Source organism: Sus scrofa, chromosome 1 (genome assembly GCF_000003025.6).
Source record: "Sus scrofa isolate TJ Tabasco breed Duroc chromosome 1, Sscrofa11.1, whole genome shotgun sequence".
Classification (NCBI taxonomy): Eukaryota; Metazoa; Chordata; class Mammalia; order Artiodactyla; family Suidae; genus Sus; species Sus scrofa.
The window spans coordinates 216585026-216600555 of NC_010443.5; the positions used below are offsets into that span (position 1 = coordinate 216585026).

The 15530-nt window shown below is 39.0% G+C and overlaps 1 protein-coding gene across 1 annotated transcript in view; it reads right to left on the reverse strand.

Moving 5' to 3' along the window:
• PDCD1LG2 (programmed cell death 1 ligand 2) overlaps positions 1-15308 on the reverse strand; it is a gene marked incomplete at its 3' end in the record, with an annotated part of 35906 nt that extends 20598 nt beyond the window's left edge. The window contains 2 exon segments of the mRNA NM_001025220.1: positions 6435-6740; positions 15257-15308. Coding sequence (NP_001020391.1) covers positions 6435-6740; positions 15257-15308 — 358 coding nt within the window.

Genomic DNA, 15530 nt, shown 5'->3' on the forward strand with positions numbered 1-15530 from the left:
ATTAGAGCAAAAATAAACCCAGGGGACCTCATCAAACTGAAAAGCTTTTGCACAGCAAAGGAAAACAAAAAGACAACTTACGGAATGGGAGAAAATAGTTTCAAATGATAACAAGGGCTTAATCTCTAGAATATATAAGCAACTTATACAACTCAACAGCAAAAAAACCAATCAATCAATGGAAAAATGGGCAAAAGACCTGAATAGACATTTCTCCAAAGAAGATATACAGATGGCCAACAAACACATGAAAAAATGCTCAACATCGCTGGTTATAAGAGAAATGCAAATCAAAACTACCATGAGATACCACCTCACACCAGTCAGAATGGCCATCATTCATAAATCCACAAATAACAAGTGCTGGAGGGGCTGTGGAGAAAAGGGAACCCTCCTGCACTGCTGGTGGGAATGTAAACTGGTACAGCCACTATGGAGAACAGTTGGGAGATACCTTAGAAATCTATACATAGAACTACCATATGACCCTGCAATCCCACTCTTGGGCATCTATCCGGACAAAGCTCTACTTAAAAGAGACACATGCACCCACATGTTCATTGCAGCACTATTCACAATAGCCAGGACATGGAAACAACTCAAATGTCCATCGACAGATGACTGGATTCGGAAGAGGTGGTATATATACACAATGGAATACTACTCAGCCATAAAAAAGATGAAATAATGCCATTTGCAGCAACATGGATGGAACTAGAGAATCTCATCCTGAGTGAAATGAGCCAGAAAGACAAAGACAAATACCATATGATATCACTTATAACTGGAATCTAATATCCAGCACAAATGAACATCTCCTCAGAAAAGAAAATCATGGACTTGGAGAAGAGACTTGTGGTTGCCTGATGGGAGGGGGAGGGAGTGGGAGGGATCGGGAGCTTGGGCTTATCAGACACAACTTGGAATAGATGTACAAGGAGATCCTGCTGAATAGCATTGAGAACTTTGTCTAGATACTCATGTTGCAACAGAAGAAAGGGTGGGGGAAAAACTGTAATTGCAATGTATACATGTAAGGATAACCTGACCCCCTTGCTGTACAGTGGGAGAAGAAAAAAAAAATTGTGAATAGATGTTGAATTTTATCAAAAAAAAAACAAACAAAAAGATACATGACCTGAATGTTCATAGCAGCACTATTTATAATATCTAAGATATGGAAGTCACCTAAATGTCCATAAATAAAGGAGATATAGTGTATGTACATACATTTGCAGCAATATGAATGCACCTAGAGTTTGTCATACTAAATGAAGTAAGCCAGAGAAAGACAAGTATCACAGGATATTGCTGACATGCTGAATCTTAAAAAAATTATATAAATGAACTTACAAAACAGAAATATACTCCCCATATAGGGTTTTAAAGCATACTAAGGTCATAAGATCAATTTTGTTGGATGACTTACTGCCCAGCTCGGTTGACTATAACAGACCCCTTTGCACTTGGAGATGGTCTCTAGGGTGACCCAAGACCATCCATCACCCTTTGTTGGCTCTGAGACAACAATTACTAGTTGTTCAGCTGTTATAAATGCAGTCAACTATATTTTTATCCATCTCACATTTTAGCACTTTACACACAAGGAGTGTGATCTGTGATGCCTGGGCCTATTTGTCCTCAGATTCATCCCTCAGTTTTTCTTCTCTGCTCTGTAACTGCAGGAAGGCTGCTCCTACAGGCTGTGTATCCCAGGCTCTTGACAGGCAACAGCAGGCATTGTGGAAAGAATGGAAGGTGAGTGGGAAGGAGGAGTAAGGATATTTCTCCTCCACATTCTCACTATAATGGCCTCTCTAGCAGTGGCCACATCTCTTCTCTGGCCCGAGCTACCACTAAACAGGACAACTGAGGTCTGTCAAGTTATCCTGGACCTTGGGCTCCATCAACACTGTCTTCCCCTTTTCCCTCCAGCTCAGCAGTGGTAGCAACTCCTTGTTTTGCTAATTGCTGGTTTGCTCTACCTGTTTGGCTTCTCAGTCTGTTCTCTCAAAAGATTTATTATTTTCCGATTTAAATTTCCACTGGTTTACATGGTTTCTGTTACCTTGGTTGTCTCTGACTATATGATTCTTATATTACTGGCAACTATAGTATTTCTCAAAGATAAGCTTTATTATCTTTGCTATATATTACTATATTATTTTTTACTACTGTACATAGCATTATCTGCTTTATCATCATCATGATCATAACTAAGGTAAAAACTATAGTTATACATGCTTTAGAGAATCCTGTCAAGTTTCTGGTAATCACTGCAATAAATCTTTTAGGATTGCTCTCATTTGGTGTGCTAAATGGGCCTGGAGAGGAATATCAAGTTGAACAGTTTGTCATTTCCTGGAATTTTCCTCCTTCAAAATTCCAGATATTGTTTTCTTAACTTCAGCTTTGCTTATTCCCTTCTGTTTCCCTAAGAGAGAAAAGACACTGAGAGAACAGATTTAGCTTCATCACTAAGTTCTTCTAGCAAAAGCTTTTTCTGGGCCTAGAGGCTAAATGTACAGACATCTTTTCACTACTGCATTGCTTCTCTTGAGCTGTTTCCTCTCTAAGTCCTAGGCTGTTTGTTTTCTCCTTCTTAGGGGAAGGCCATTTCTCTAGTGAGAAAAAAACGGAAACCATGCTATCTCCTTCCTCCACTTGTTGAAGTCATTTATCTTGGGCCTTTTTGTAAAAGTACTTCTGTAAGCCTGAGTCCATTCCAGGTGTGGGCTCTCTCCCATGCCCCCCCTCATGTCTGCCCAGGCTGGTCTGGTCCTTCTGTTCTTAGCACTTCTATGTGTCTGTCTGGGATCCTTGCACAGGCCAGTTCTCAACATGTGGGCCCAGCCTGTGGGCCTCTCAGAGATGCTGTGCTCTCTTCTTCAGCTATGTTCCTTGGCCTTTCTCAGACAGATTCCTAATAGTCTTAGAGTTGCAACCTGGCTTTTCAAAAACTGCAGCTTTTTGTTACTGTATCTTTAGACTCTCTAGCCATGTTACCTAGTATTTTTTTCCCTATCCTTATGAAATCAGTTCTCTTTTCACTGTATTTAACGTGAATTTTTGCCCAGACATCAAAGAAAATGCTATAAACCTATTTTCAAGGTGTATGCCATATATCAGGCATTTTTAAGGACAAAGAACATCCTTCCTCTAGTCTTGTTCTATTTAAGCAAACCATAACCCAGATCTCCCCAGCTTCCTTCAGAGACCCTTGATCAGGGTAGAATATGCTTAGGTTCTGGTCTTCAACTTTTTTTTTTTGCTTGCATTCCTCCTAAAAGAGCTATGATACAATGTGCTCCTTCTCACATATTTATTATGTTCATTCTTAGAATATTTAATAAGTTTCTGTATTGGAAATTTATATGATGGTTAGCATTTTATAAACATTTATATTTTTAGTAAGGCAATTATTTCACTCTTTTACTAATGCATCCAATGTCAACTAGATATAAAAGAAGATATTTTTCATACACACACTATCCACTAAAAAATACATAAAAAATCTCCTCTAATGATCAAAGCTTTAAAATATTTATTTTTATTCCTCAAATCTTAGTTCCCATTCCACTTCTTCTATGGAATTTTAACCTTATGCAACATGTTCGAAAGCTCTTTTAGTGATTATATTTTGTTTCTTTGCAACAACAAAATGGGTATAGCTATTGAAATTAATTTTTTTTCTTCATGAACATGAGGCTTTAAGTGTTCAAAATTTACTTTTGCATTGAAATCTAATGTCCATTATTATCAGGACATGTATCATAAAAACATAATATTATTGATAATTATTAAATAAAAAATTAAGATTTACTGGAAATGTATCTCTTAATGGGATGGATAGGACTATATTTTTCAATTTGTTCACGAATATAAGAATGAATTTGACTTATGGATGGAATGAGACAAGGTTCAGCATCAATTCTATTTTTCATTTTTTGTAGCTATAAGGGCTAAGGAATCTTGCTCATATGAATAAGTAGTTCAGAAGGGAAGCAATTGTGTTATAGTAATGTAATTTTATTCTTTTTTTTTTTTTTTTGTCTTTTTGCCATTTCTTGGGCTGCTCCCGCAGCATATGGAGGTTCCCAGGCTAGGAGTCTAATCGGAGCTGTAGCTGCCAGCCTACGCCAGAGCCACAGCAACATGGGATCTGAGCCGCATCTGCAGCCTACACCACAGCTCACAATAACGCCGGATCGTTAACCCACTGTGCAAGGGCAGGGATCGAACCTGCAACCTCATGGTTCCTAATTGGATTCGTTAACCACTGCGCCATGACGGGAACTCCAATGTAATTTTATTCTTTGAAATTCTCATGATCTCTACGACAAAAAATTATTTCATTTTTTAAAATTATTATCTGTTAACTCTATTAGGGCCTCCTTCAGTTGTGTTGAAAACAGAGATTTGATACCACCTGATTTTCAAAAGGACTTGTTAGTCATTACGATTTGATGAGATATCAATCGTTCCAATCCTTCTTGTTTAGCACCATGGAGATTTTTATACCCAGGGGCAGTGCACTGTACTCATGATGGTGAGAGATAGGCTTTTTATGAAGTGGGTAAAGCAATAATAAAAGAGGAAGTGTTTTAGGGGATCCCCAAGAGACTTGCCTGGAAGAAACATTCTCAGGCACACTCAATTTAGGGAAATTGTATTTGAGGAAGATGAAGATCTAGAAACTCATTTCCTAAAAGTGCATATGCTTACGCATCCCATAGAAAATCTTTATAATCCCATACACTCCAATTGGAAGATGATTTAGGGTTTAAGGAAAAAATGAGTGAATAAATAATTAAACAAAAAGTTTGAGGAATAAATTGCTTCCATACCTAAGCCATCCCTGGTCTAGGTGAGGAAGCAGGTAGAGTGCCTTCTCAGGGATGAGGGGCAGCCCTCAGCCAGAAAGAGAATGAGTGGGACTGGCTCCAAATTGCCCAAAGACCCTGGGTGCATTACAGCATACACATAGAGATCAACAAACATAGGGCAGTGATTTAGGGGTGCAGATAATCAAGTACACTAGGGGATCATGAAAATATAGAGCTCTCTCTTTCTGCTGTTAACTAAACTCAGACAATGTCCGGGAGCTCCTCCCAGTTAATGCCTGGATGTAGGAAATGCAGTAAAGACAGAAGGCAGTCATACCCAGGCTAAGAGCTTTCCTGAGGAGTTACTATTATTTCAGGTATGAGAGGGTACTGTTATTGCAGCAACTAAGGGTTTTGAACCAAATTTCTGGATAGTCACCACATGCTAGGTACCATGCTCAGTTCTTGATGTTCATTATCTCTTTTAATTTTTACAATAATCCTATGTGGTAGATGCTACTATTGTTATCCTTTTACAAATAAGAAAAAATGTGAGATTATGAAAAGTGAAATAACCTGCCCCAAGTCACAGGTGAAAACAACATTCACCTTCATGTCTAATTATTCTAGTTTGTCCTTCTTTATACCAGATCATAAAGTCACACCACTGCTGTCAAAGTCGATGACAGAACAGATCCTCTGAGGTCTAGTGGGTGAAATGGACAGAGACAAACTGGCATAAAACAGCCAATGAAGGCTGAAAAACACAAACCAATGAACATAACCAATCTACTCGTCTATAGTTATTATATGTCTTCCCCAAAATGACCAGAACAGACAAGAACTTGAAGATTCTCTTCAGATTTACCTTATTAACCAATAATCATGTTGTGGTGGAGAGCCCTCAACCTAGAGGAATGGGGACATTTATTGATTTAACTGGTACCCTCAGGGCACCCATTTCATTTCTCTGGACTTCAGCTATTTCATGTGCAATCCATGTGGCTTGGACTAGAGTAGTGTTTTCAAAACTTTTTAGACTATGGCCCAAAGTGAGAAAAATTTTTTTACACCACAAGTCAAGACACACATGCACACACACACAACTACCTCTGAAATAATTTGGGTTTCACCAAATAATACTCAGCCCTTCCATGTGATGCCCTGATATGTTCTATTCTATTCATTCAGTTCGTTCATTTTATTGGTTAAAAAAAAAAAAAACCCACCTGGTTGCTACTCACTAAATTGATTTTTTAATGTGTTAATGGGTGGCAAACCCTGGTTTGAAAAACTCTGGACTCCTAAAGAGTAGTTTAATAACCAAGTGAGTGTTCCTGTGAATTAGGCAAAGTTTATCTCTGGTAGACCTGTAGACCAGTTTTATTCCTTCTACTCCTATTCACCCTCATCTCTGCTGTTTTATACTCAGATGTCAGAAAATATTTCTGAGCAGGGACTTTTGTTTCCTCTGAGATAGCTTTGTCTCTTTAGAGCCATCCTCTCAGTTTGTCTTGGGCTAGCTTTAGAGGGCTTGTTATTCATAGCTAATGCAGGTCCTGTGTTGGAGAAATGCCTCCATCAGTTCTGGTCCCTGAAACGACTCACCTTTGACTTTCAGAGTCAGGTACTTGTAGTCCCAGGCGGTCCCATAGATGATGAAGCAGCGATACTGCCCTGCATCCCTCACGTGGACCTGGGGGATGTGGAACAAGGCCTTCCCCAGGGGCAGCTGCTCCTCCAGCAAAGTGACTTTTTCACTGAGCAAGATTGTATTATTTTCCACCTTTTGCAAATTGGCTTTTAAGTCTCTGAGTTCCACGTGACCTCCCGTGTCAAAATCACACTCCAAAGTCACATTGCTGCCGTGGTCTACCATGTAGGTTTCCTTTGGGACTGTCACTGTGAATAAAGCTGAACAGAAAACAAGACATTTTCAGGGAGTTCCTGTTGTGGCTCAGCAGATTAAGAACTTAACTAGTATCCATAAAGATGTGGGTTCAATCCCTGGCCTTGATCAGTGGGTTAAGGATCTGGTGTTGCCATAAACTGTGGTGTAGGTTGCAGACATGGCTCGGATCTGGTGTTGCTCTGGCTGTAGCGTAGGCTGCCAGCTGCAGCTCCAGTTTGACCCCTAGCCAGGAACTTCCATATGCAGCGGGTGTGGCCCTAAAAAAAAAAAAAGAAAAATAAGACATTCTCCCACTGTCTGCCTTCACATTTCACTTTTGTTCAGAGTGGGAGCTGAGGATAACCATCCCACCCATTTGCCAGGAGATACCTGTCATTATCTGGGTATTTGCAAGGTTCCTCTCTCTCCTTTGCCCTATTTGTTCTGGGCAAGAGTGGGATTGTGGGTCCGCTGTTCTGAGGTGGTTCTCTCCTCTCAACACTCCTCACCTGTGCAGCTGACTGCCCTACTGACACCTGTCATTCAGGCTCATTTTCTTCATATGGATCAAATTATACCATTCCCTGCTAAATTCTACCTCCTCTCACCAATAATAGTTATAATAACTATCACCTGTTGAGTTCTTAGTAGGCATTAGGTTTTGCTTACACATAATCTGTTTTAGTCTCCCCAAGAAGCCAGTGAGGTAAACCTGTCTTCTTTTTAGAAAATGAACCTGGCACACAGAAAAGTTAAGCAACTTGCCTATGATTGCACAGCCAGGATGAGAACCAGGTATTGCCAAGTCCAATTATTCTTAACCACCATTTTACACAAGCCCCCTGTAGAAGCATCTTTTCTATCAACAAGGGGAAAGAATGGAATTAATACTTAGTGTATACCTACTATGTGCCAGCCACTGTGCTAGGCTCTTTGTAATTATATCGCTTATACTCAGAATATGACCATAAAATATGTATAATCATTAATGTTTTATAGTTGAAGAAACTGGGTCAAAGAGGTTTTGCCCCAGGACATGCAGTCATTAAAGTTAAATTTTAGAGCCAGTTAGATATTTGACCAAAATCTGTAGTTTTTTAAATAGTATTTCTCAAAATGTGAGGCACATACCTCTAGAAGTATGCAGAAATGATTTTGGACACAGCAGAATCAAGGCCTAAAGGGAGTTGGATTATTTGAGGAGGAATTTATTTCCTCTTCAATTCTATTTCAACTCGTCAAATTACATAGAGTTTGCAACTAGACTGTCATACCTCTGACAATGATGATTTTTCCTTTTAACAAAAGAGGAAGCTCTCAGAGTAGATGTTAGTACCTGGGTAGAATGTAACAGCACCACTTTACTTTCACTGCATTTATTTTTGCTCATATCCTATGTTTACAAATACCAGTGATACTGATTCTCTGTTTTCCACAGGGGTATACTGTTTTGTTAAAAGAAATAAAAGCTCGGTTGATTTAAATAATTCTATATATAAAGAAACAATAGCACAGTGAATAGTCAGACATGGCAAAACTAATGAAAGCAGTTTATGCATGAATAAACTGTGAGAAATTGTACAAAATTTTGCTCCTTCCATCATTAATGAATGGATAGTCATTCAGACTGAGCAAGATCTTGAAGGAGCAAAATGTGACAGATGAGATCAAATTATGTTAGAGCTTGCTTCATTAATCCATTCACTTAATCAGTCAAAACATCCATTTCATAAATATTCGGGGATGACTTCTAAGGATATGCTATTCGAGGAGTTGTTTCCATATAAAATGTGCTTGGGAAAGAGCTTGGGATTTAGTGACAGATAAACCTGGATTCAAATGCGGATTGTGTTAGGACTATGAGCCCTTGGGTCTTGATCATGACATTTAACCTCTGTGAGTGTCAGGCTCTTTCTCTGCACAGGTACAAGGTTAACATCTACCTCTCAGGATGGTGGTGAAACTAGAAAAAATGCTACTGTGAAGTGCCTTATTTTGGCAAGCAGTAGGTGGTCCGCAAGCACTGGTTCCTTTCTTTTGTACTGTTTTAATTCTTGAGAAAGTGGCATTCTGACCACCCTAGACAACAGATTTCACAGTATAAGTAGTTTGGGGGTTTTCATTTGCTTAAATGATTCACATCGCAATTCTCTTCTGACAATAGTTTTTCTTCTTATCATCCTGTAGGACTTTTCAAGACTTTGAAAGAAGTGACCAGGTTGACTTTGTTTTCAAACCTCCAGTGCCTAGCACATACTAAATTCCATTTAAGTGTTTAAGATATAAATCACAGAAAGGGGGAGAGGGAGAGAACAAAATGGATGAGCCTACCCATTTTCACTTCCAGTTTCCTCTCATCAAACTGTAACATGCCCCAAAGTGCATAAATTGGCATTCCTAAACACCATATGGCACATTTGATACTGTAATGCAAACATTTTAGGTTTATCAAAAATGACTGATGAGTTTCTATCTTGCCTCCAAACCCTGATTTAACCACAACTAAAACATTAATGTACCTTTCTAACAGAGATCTATGGTAAAGAAAGGCGTTCACATCTGACCAGTCTTCTTTTGTGCAGGATGGGTGTGGGGGCAGGGCTATAATGTGAGTGCTTCTGTGTAAAGCAATGCTAACCATACCCGCATTTGCTTGGCTAGGTTGAGAAGACTCTGGGATGATACATGTGAAAAAACGTGTCCTGCTTCTGAATTTCCCACATGATTCCCTTTTGTGGAATCCACTGAACACTTGTAATAACTCTTATACCAAGTTTCTATAATAGAATGCTCTTAAAGGTATATTCCTTTATAACAGGAATCATCTCCAAATACTTGAGTTATTAAGTTACCTTATAACTAAGACAGAGCTGCCATATACCAAATCCAATCTTCCCTGGAGGGTAATATTTATTCATTCATTAAATACATATTAACCATCTTCTATGTGCCAGGTTCAGGAATTTGCACTGCTTCTACTCTCTGCATACTACTTCCTTCAATTATTCTATTACACATGACAAAACAAGAAACAAGGAAGAGAAGTAGGGCTTGCAGGAAAGATTAGATGCTGGGTCTGAGATTTAATAAGAATCAGAGGACTTTGGGTGTAGTCTCTACTGAATTTATTTAGCAAATTTATTTACCACACTTATGCTTTCTTCTCATGAGAGAAGGACCGCCTGTAACTTCCTCTGGAACTCCCCATAGCACATAGAACTCCCCTCTTCCTCTCTGGGCCTTTGACAAAAATCCGTTTTCTGCTTGCTTTTTCCCTCTACCTTGTACAGAGTGTGTGTGCACAGGGGTTGGGGCATAAAATATGCTACCTCTCAGGTGACATTTTTTAGCTAACGTCCACAAGAGGAAAGAGTAATTGGCAAACATGAATCATGTATCTGAGTAGCTCAAAATAACTAGAAGATTGTTAGTTGGCTTAATTTTACCCAATTAAAGCTTCTAAGATATACAAAGCTTTGAGCTTGATTACTGGATACAAAATGATGAGTTTAGGAAATGCAATACACTTTTGAAATCCTGAAATATTCTTATCGTAAATTACAGAGGAAATCAAAACACTCCTGCAAATAATTCTGTGAAGAGGTGCTTTTTTTAAGCTTGGCTGCACATTAGAATCACTAAGCAGAGGACTTCAGCCTTAGCTGTCAGTGGAATCACCTGGGAAGCTTTTAAAACATACTAATGCCCAGGCCCACTCTGGATCCTTTAAAATTAAATTCGAATTATTTTGTGAGCCAGCACCAATTTTTAAAAAAAATTTCCCTGGGAGCGTCTAATGTGAAGCCTTGAGAAGCCTTAGTTGGATGACTCAAACCCCTGCACTTGAAACATCCTCTCTCATCCTGCCATTCAAAGTGTTGCCCTTACTTTTCTGTGGGAGCTTATTAGGAATGCAGAATCTCAGGTGCTGCCCCAGATCTAGAGAGGTACAATCTCCATTTTAACAAGGTTGAGAAGCAGAGTTATAACACTGGTTTGCATTTGGACTGTTACTGGGAAGTGAGTAATAGTTATACATTTATTAAATACAATGAAACAGACCCTGGTCTAAATTATCATCTAATTTGATGTTCCCCAAGCTCTACAAAGTAAGAGTCACTACCTTCTTTTTATAGATGGGGAAACTGAGGCTTAAAGAAATGATTCAGCTTGCCCAAAGTAAAAATGTGGGAGCATGTGGAGTTGGAATTCAAATTCATATCTCTGTGTCTTGAAAGCTTGTACTCCTAACAACTCTACAGAAATGACTGCATATCCACTGGCATATATATACTATATCCATAAATGAGATAGATATACTTTTAGGCTTTAGACTAGGAAAAGCTTTTTTTTTTTTTTTTTTTTTTTCTTTTCTATGCACATAAAAAAAAAAAAAAAAAAAAAAAAAAAAAAAAAAAAAAAAAAAAAAAAAAAAAAAAAAAAAAAAAAAAAAAAAGATATACTTTTAGGCTTTAGACTAAGGAAAAGACATTTGTTTTCTCTTTCATATGTCACAGGGTTGTTAAATTAAGCTTTAGTCTAGCATTGAACTCCTGATATTATCGGACAAAGGAGAAAATTAGAAAATTCCCACAATGTGAAATTAAGCAGATGAAACATTCACTTGGTCATCTTGACTAATTTAAAAGGCAAAGGACTTGGCCAGAGCGTGAAAAACTCATACACTCAAGTTCTTGAGACGGATTAAAATAGCTGGCTTGAGTAAGGCTGCAGCCTTTTTGAAAGTTCTTGGGGGGCACTTAGCATTTTATTTGCAATCAAGGCATTAATGGAGTCAACACCTGTCACATCTCCAGGAAACACAAAACAAATCATTTGCATTACCTCCCAAGATAGCTTCCTCTTTAAACTAATTTTATACTTTTTTTCCATTTAACAGAAGCTTAAGTGTTTACAGACTTCCTAACTAAGGTATTTGAAAGTTGCGGATGGGTCGAGGGTGGAGCAGGAGGGGAGCTGTTTTACGCAGCCATGATCTACAGAAAACTCTAGTTTCTGGTTTAGAATAGATGTTGCTCTAGACACCTGACACATGCACTCCTCTTTGTAGGAACACTGCAGGAGACATCTCATCAGTTAGAAATCCTTCCCCAACCTGTTTCTACTGCTTTGCACACCTTAGGGGTCAGCAGAAGTAGTTTTGGAGGTTGGCTATAGGCTGAGTGGAGTGACCCAAGGTGTGATCCCCTCATAAGTGTCACCCTGGTCATGTGCCTCCTAGGTTTAATGCATCTCTGGAGGATGAAGAAAGAAAGAAACGTCAATGAAAGACCTAAGATTTGGGTTACCTTTTCCTTCAAGGCATGACAGAGTACAAAAATAAATATTTTCCCTCAAATGTCTCTGGGTTACAAAATGTCCTCAGGTTTTGAAATGAAAATATAAGAAAAAAGTGAATTATAATGCTGCAGTAATAAAAGAGTGATATAAGTGAAAAGAAATAAAAATAGATCAATAGAACAGAGTGTCCAGGGAGTTCCCATTATGGCGCAGTGGTTAACGAATCTGACAAGGAGCCATGGGGTTGTGGGTTCGATCCCTGGCTCGCTCAGTGGGTTAAGGATCCGGCGTTGCCGTGAGCTGTGGTGTAGGTCGCAGACATGGCTCGGATCCCGCGTCGCTGTGGCTCTGGCATAGGCCAGCAGCTGCAGCTCTGATTAGACGCCTAGCCTGGGAACCTCCATATGCTGCAGGGGCAGCCCTAGAATAGGAAAAAAAAAAAAGGACAAAAAAAAAAAAAAAAAGAAAGAACAGAGTGTCCAGAAAAAGACCAACACGAATATGGCCAATTGTTTTTTGACAAAGGTGCATGGAGAATAGTCTTCAACAAATGAATGAATGGGGCTGGAGCAATGGGATGTCCATATACCATAAAAAAAAAAAAAAAGCCCCAACCTATACATCACACTATATAAAAATGTAAAATGTACAACTATGAAATGTTCAGAAGAAAATCTTTTTTCTTTTTTTTTGGGGGGGGTGGTGCACCTGGGGCACATGGAAATTCCCAGGCCAGTAACTGAACCTGCACCATAGCAGCACAACCCAAACCACTGCAGTGACAATTCTGGATCCTTAATCCACTGGGCTGCAAGAGAACTCCAGAAGAAGATCTCCTAGGTCTTGGATTAGGCAAAGAGTTCTATGAAACCCATCAAAGAAAAAAAATTGATAAATTGGATATCTTCAAAATTAAAATCTTTGCTCTGTAAAAGATATGTTAAGAGAATGAAAAGATGAGCCACATATTAAGAGAAAATATTTGCATATCACACATATGATAATTTTATTTTGTGTGTGTGTGTGTGTGTGTGTTTTGCTTTTTAGGGCTGCACTTGAGCCATATGGAGATTCCCAGGCTAGGGGTCAAATCAGAGCTGCAGCTGCTGGCCTGTGCCATAGCCACAGCAACGTGGATACTGAGCTGTGTCTATGACCTACACCACGGCATGGCAATGTCGGATCCTTAACCCACTGAGCGAGGCCAGGGATTGAACCTGCATCCTAGTTGGGTTCGTTAACCACAAAGGGAACTCCACATCTGGTAATTTGTATCCAGAATGTATAAAGAACTCTTAAATCTTAACAATAAGAAAATAACCCAGTTAAAAATGGTCAAATGATATGCACTCCACCAAGGAAGATTTATGGCCAATAGGCACATGAAAAATATGTTTATCATCACTAGATATTAAAGAAAGGCAAATTAAACCACAATAAGGTACTTCTACACACCTATTAGTATGACTTAAAAAAGAAAATGACAATGTCAACACCAAGTATTACCACTCTCTTACTTTGCTGGCAAGAATGTAAAAATGGTATAGACACTACAAACTGTTTGATGGTTTCTTATAAAGTTAAATATATACTTACCATGTGACTCAGCAATCCCACTCCTAGGTATCCACCCAAGTGTAAAGAAAACCTATGCTTCCACAAAAACCTATATATAACTGTTTATAGCAACATTATTTGTAATTGCCAAAAATAGGAAACAGCTCAAAAGTCCCTCAACTAGGAAATGAATAAACAAAAATGTGGTATGTACATACATACAGTGAAATACTAGTCAAAACCAAATAGGACAGACCCATTGATTCATACAACAACATGGATAAATTGCAAATGCACTATACTAAGAGAAAGACAGCAGAGAAAAAGAGTATCTAGAAAATGACCCCATTTATATGACATTCAGGAAAAGCTAAAACTATAGGTTAGAGAATAAATCAGTGAGTACATGGGCTTAAAGATTGGTGGAGGATTTTTCTTTGTTTTTTGATAGTCCTGTTCTGGATTTTTACTGTGGTGGGAGCTCTATGACTATGGATTTGTCAAAACTCATTGATGTTTTTGTGAAAAAGAGCAAAATTTTACTTTATGTTATTATGAAAAAATAAATATTTAAAAAGAAATGAAAATGTTTTCCAATAGTTTTTCCACTTCAAACTTTAAATTATTTTATAGATTCCACAGTAGAGCATCCACATAGCATTCAAGTAAAAAAGAGTTAATTTCACATGTTTCTAAAATCTCAGCCAGGCAGGGTCCTTTAGAAAGGAAACATCAAGTGTTCCTTTAGCTGCCATTGCAAGGGCAGAGCTGAAATAAGTAGAATACTGGGGTGCTTTCTAAGGATGGCCTCAAGTCACTGTCTCTAGGACCACACCAGGCTGGGAAGCCCAAGGGATGGGGAGGAACATGACTGGGAAAAGAGTAGTTAGGACCACCTGGAAGGGAGAGAAAAGTTCTTTAAAAAGTTATCAGTGCCAAAGAAGGCATTCTTTCTCAATAAAGGTAGAACACTGTATGACTTCCCATGGAGTTGGGGCTGTTATCATAGAGGACATAGTCTTCTACAAGTAATCTGTCTTCCTCTCTTACCTTCTGGTGTTCGTATGAATTGTCTGAATTATCTGCCCCAGGAAAGCAAAACTCTGAAACTGCTTTCCTCCTTGCCACCCACACACTCCAGCAGAATATCTTTCTTCAAAATTCAAAGGCATAGCCCTAAGGTATGTTATTCATTTAGACTCAAGGAAGACTCCTCTGATTTTCCAACTCAAGTAATCCACATTAATGTGTGAATGACTAATAGCTGCTATTGCTGCTTTTTAAAAGGGGATGTATCCCCCTGACATTTGTCTCCTCAATGTCCCTGCCAGAAGACAAAACGACAGCTGTTTGGCATCTCATCTTTCAGGATACTCAATCCATGCCCTCTTGGGTCAGTTCAGAGGTGCATGGTCTGAATGTTCTGTCTTCCTGTCACACATTTATTGGAGAGTGGAGATAGATGGACCGATATTCTCAATCCCTGTTCCTGTACGATAGCAATCTAAGTATGCACAAGCCACCCTCAACACCACTCTTTCGGCTGTGTTTGTAATAGCCAGTAATCACACTTCCTCTCGAAGAAAGACTTCAGCCTGAAGACCACATTCTCATCCTTGGCCTCACCTAGGGGTCCTCACCTGTTCCTCTTTCTCAGTCCCCACTGTTTGTCCTTTCTTACCTGCTGTGTGATGAAGCTTCATTCCCAGGCTCAAAATTAGCAGGAGGAACATGTTCTCTACCGGATCTGAAACAGACAATTGAAAGTCTCAGAGCCTTCTGCACTTTTTCTGGGTCTCATGATTTGGTCATTTGCTCACTCCTTAAAACAGGGAAATGACTCGTAAACAAATCTTTTGGGGAGGCAGTGGACCATGGTGGAGTAGAACTGGGAAGAGAAGTTAAATGTTAATTGCCTAGAGGAGAGGGGACATTGGGTAAGAAGAAGCAAGGCA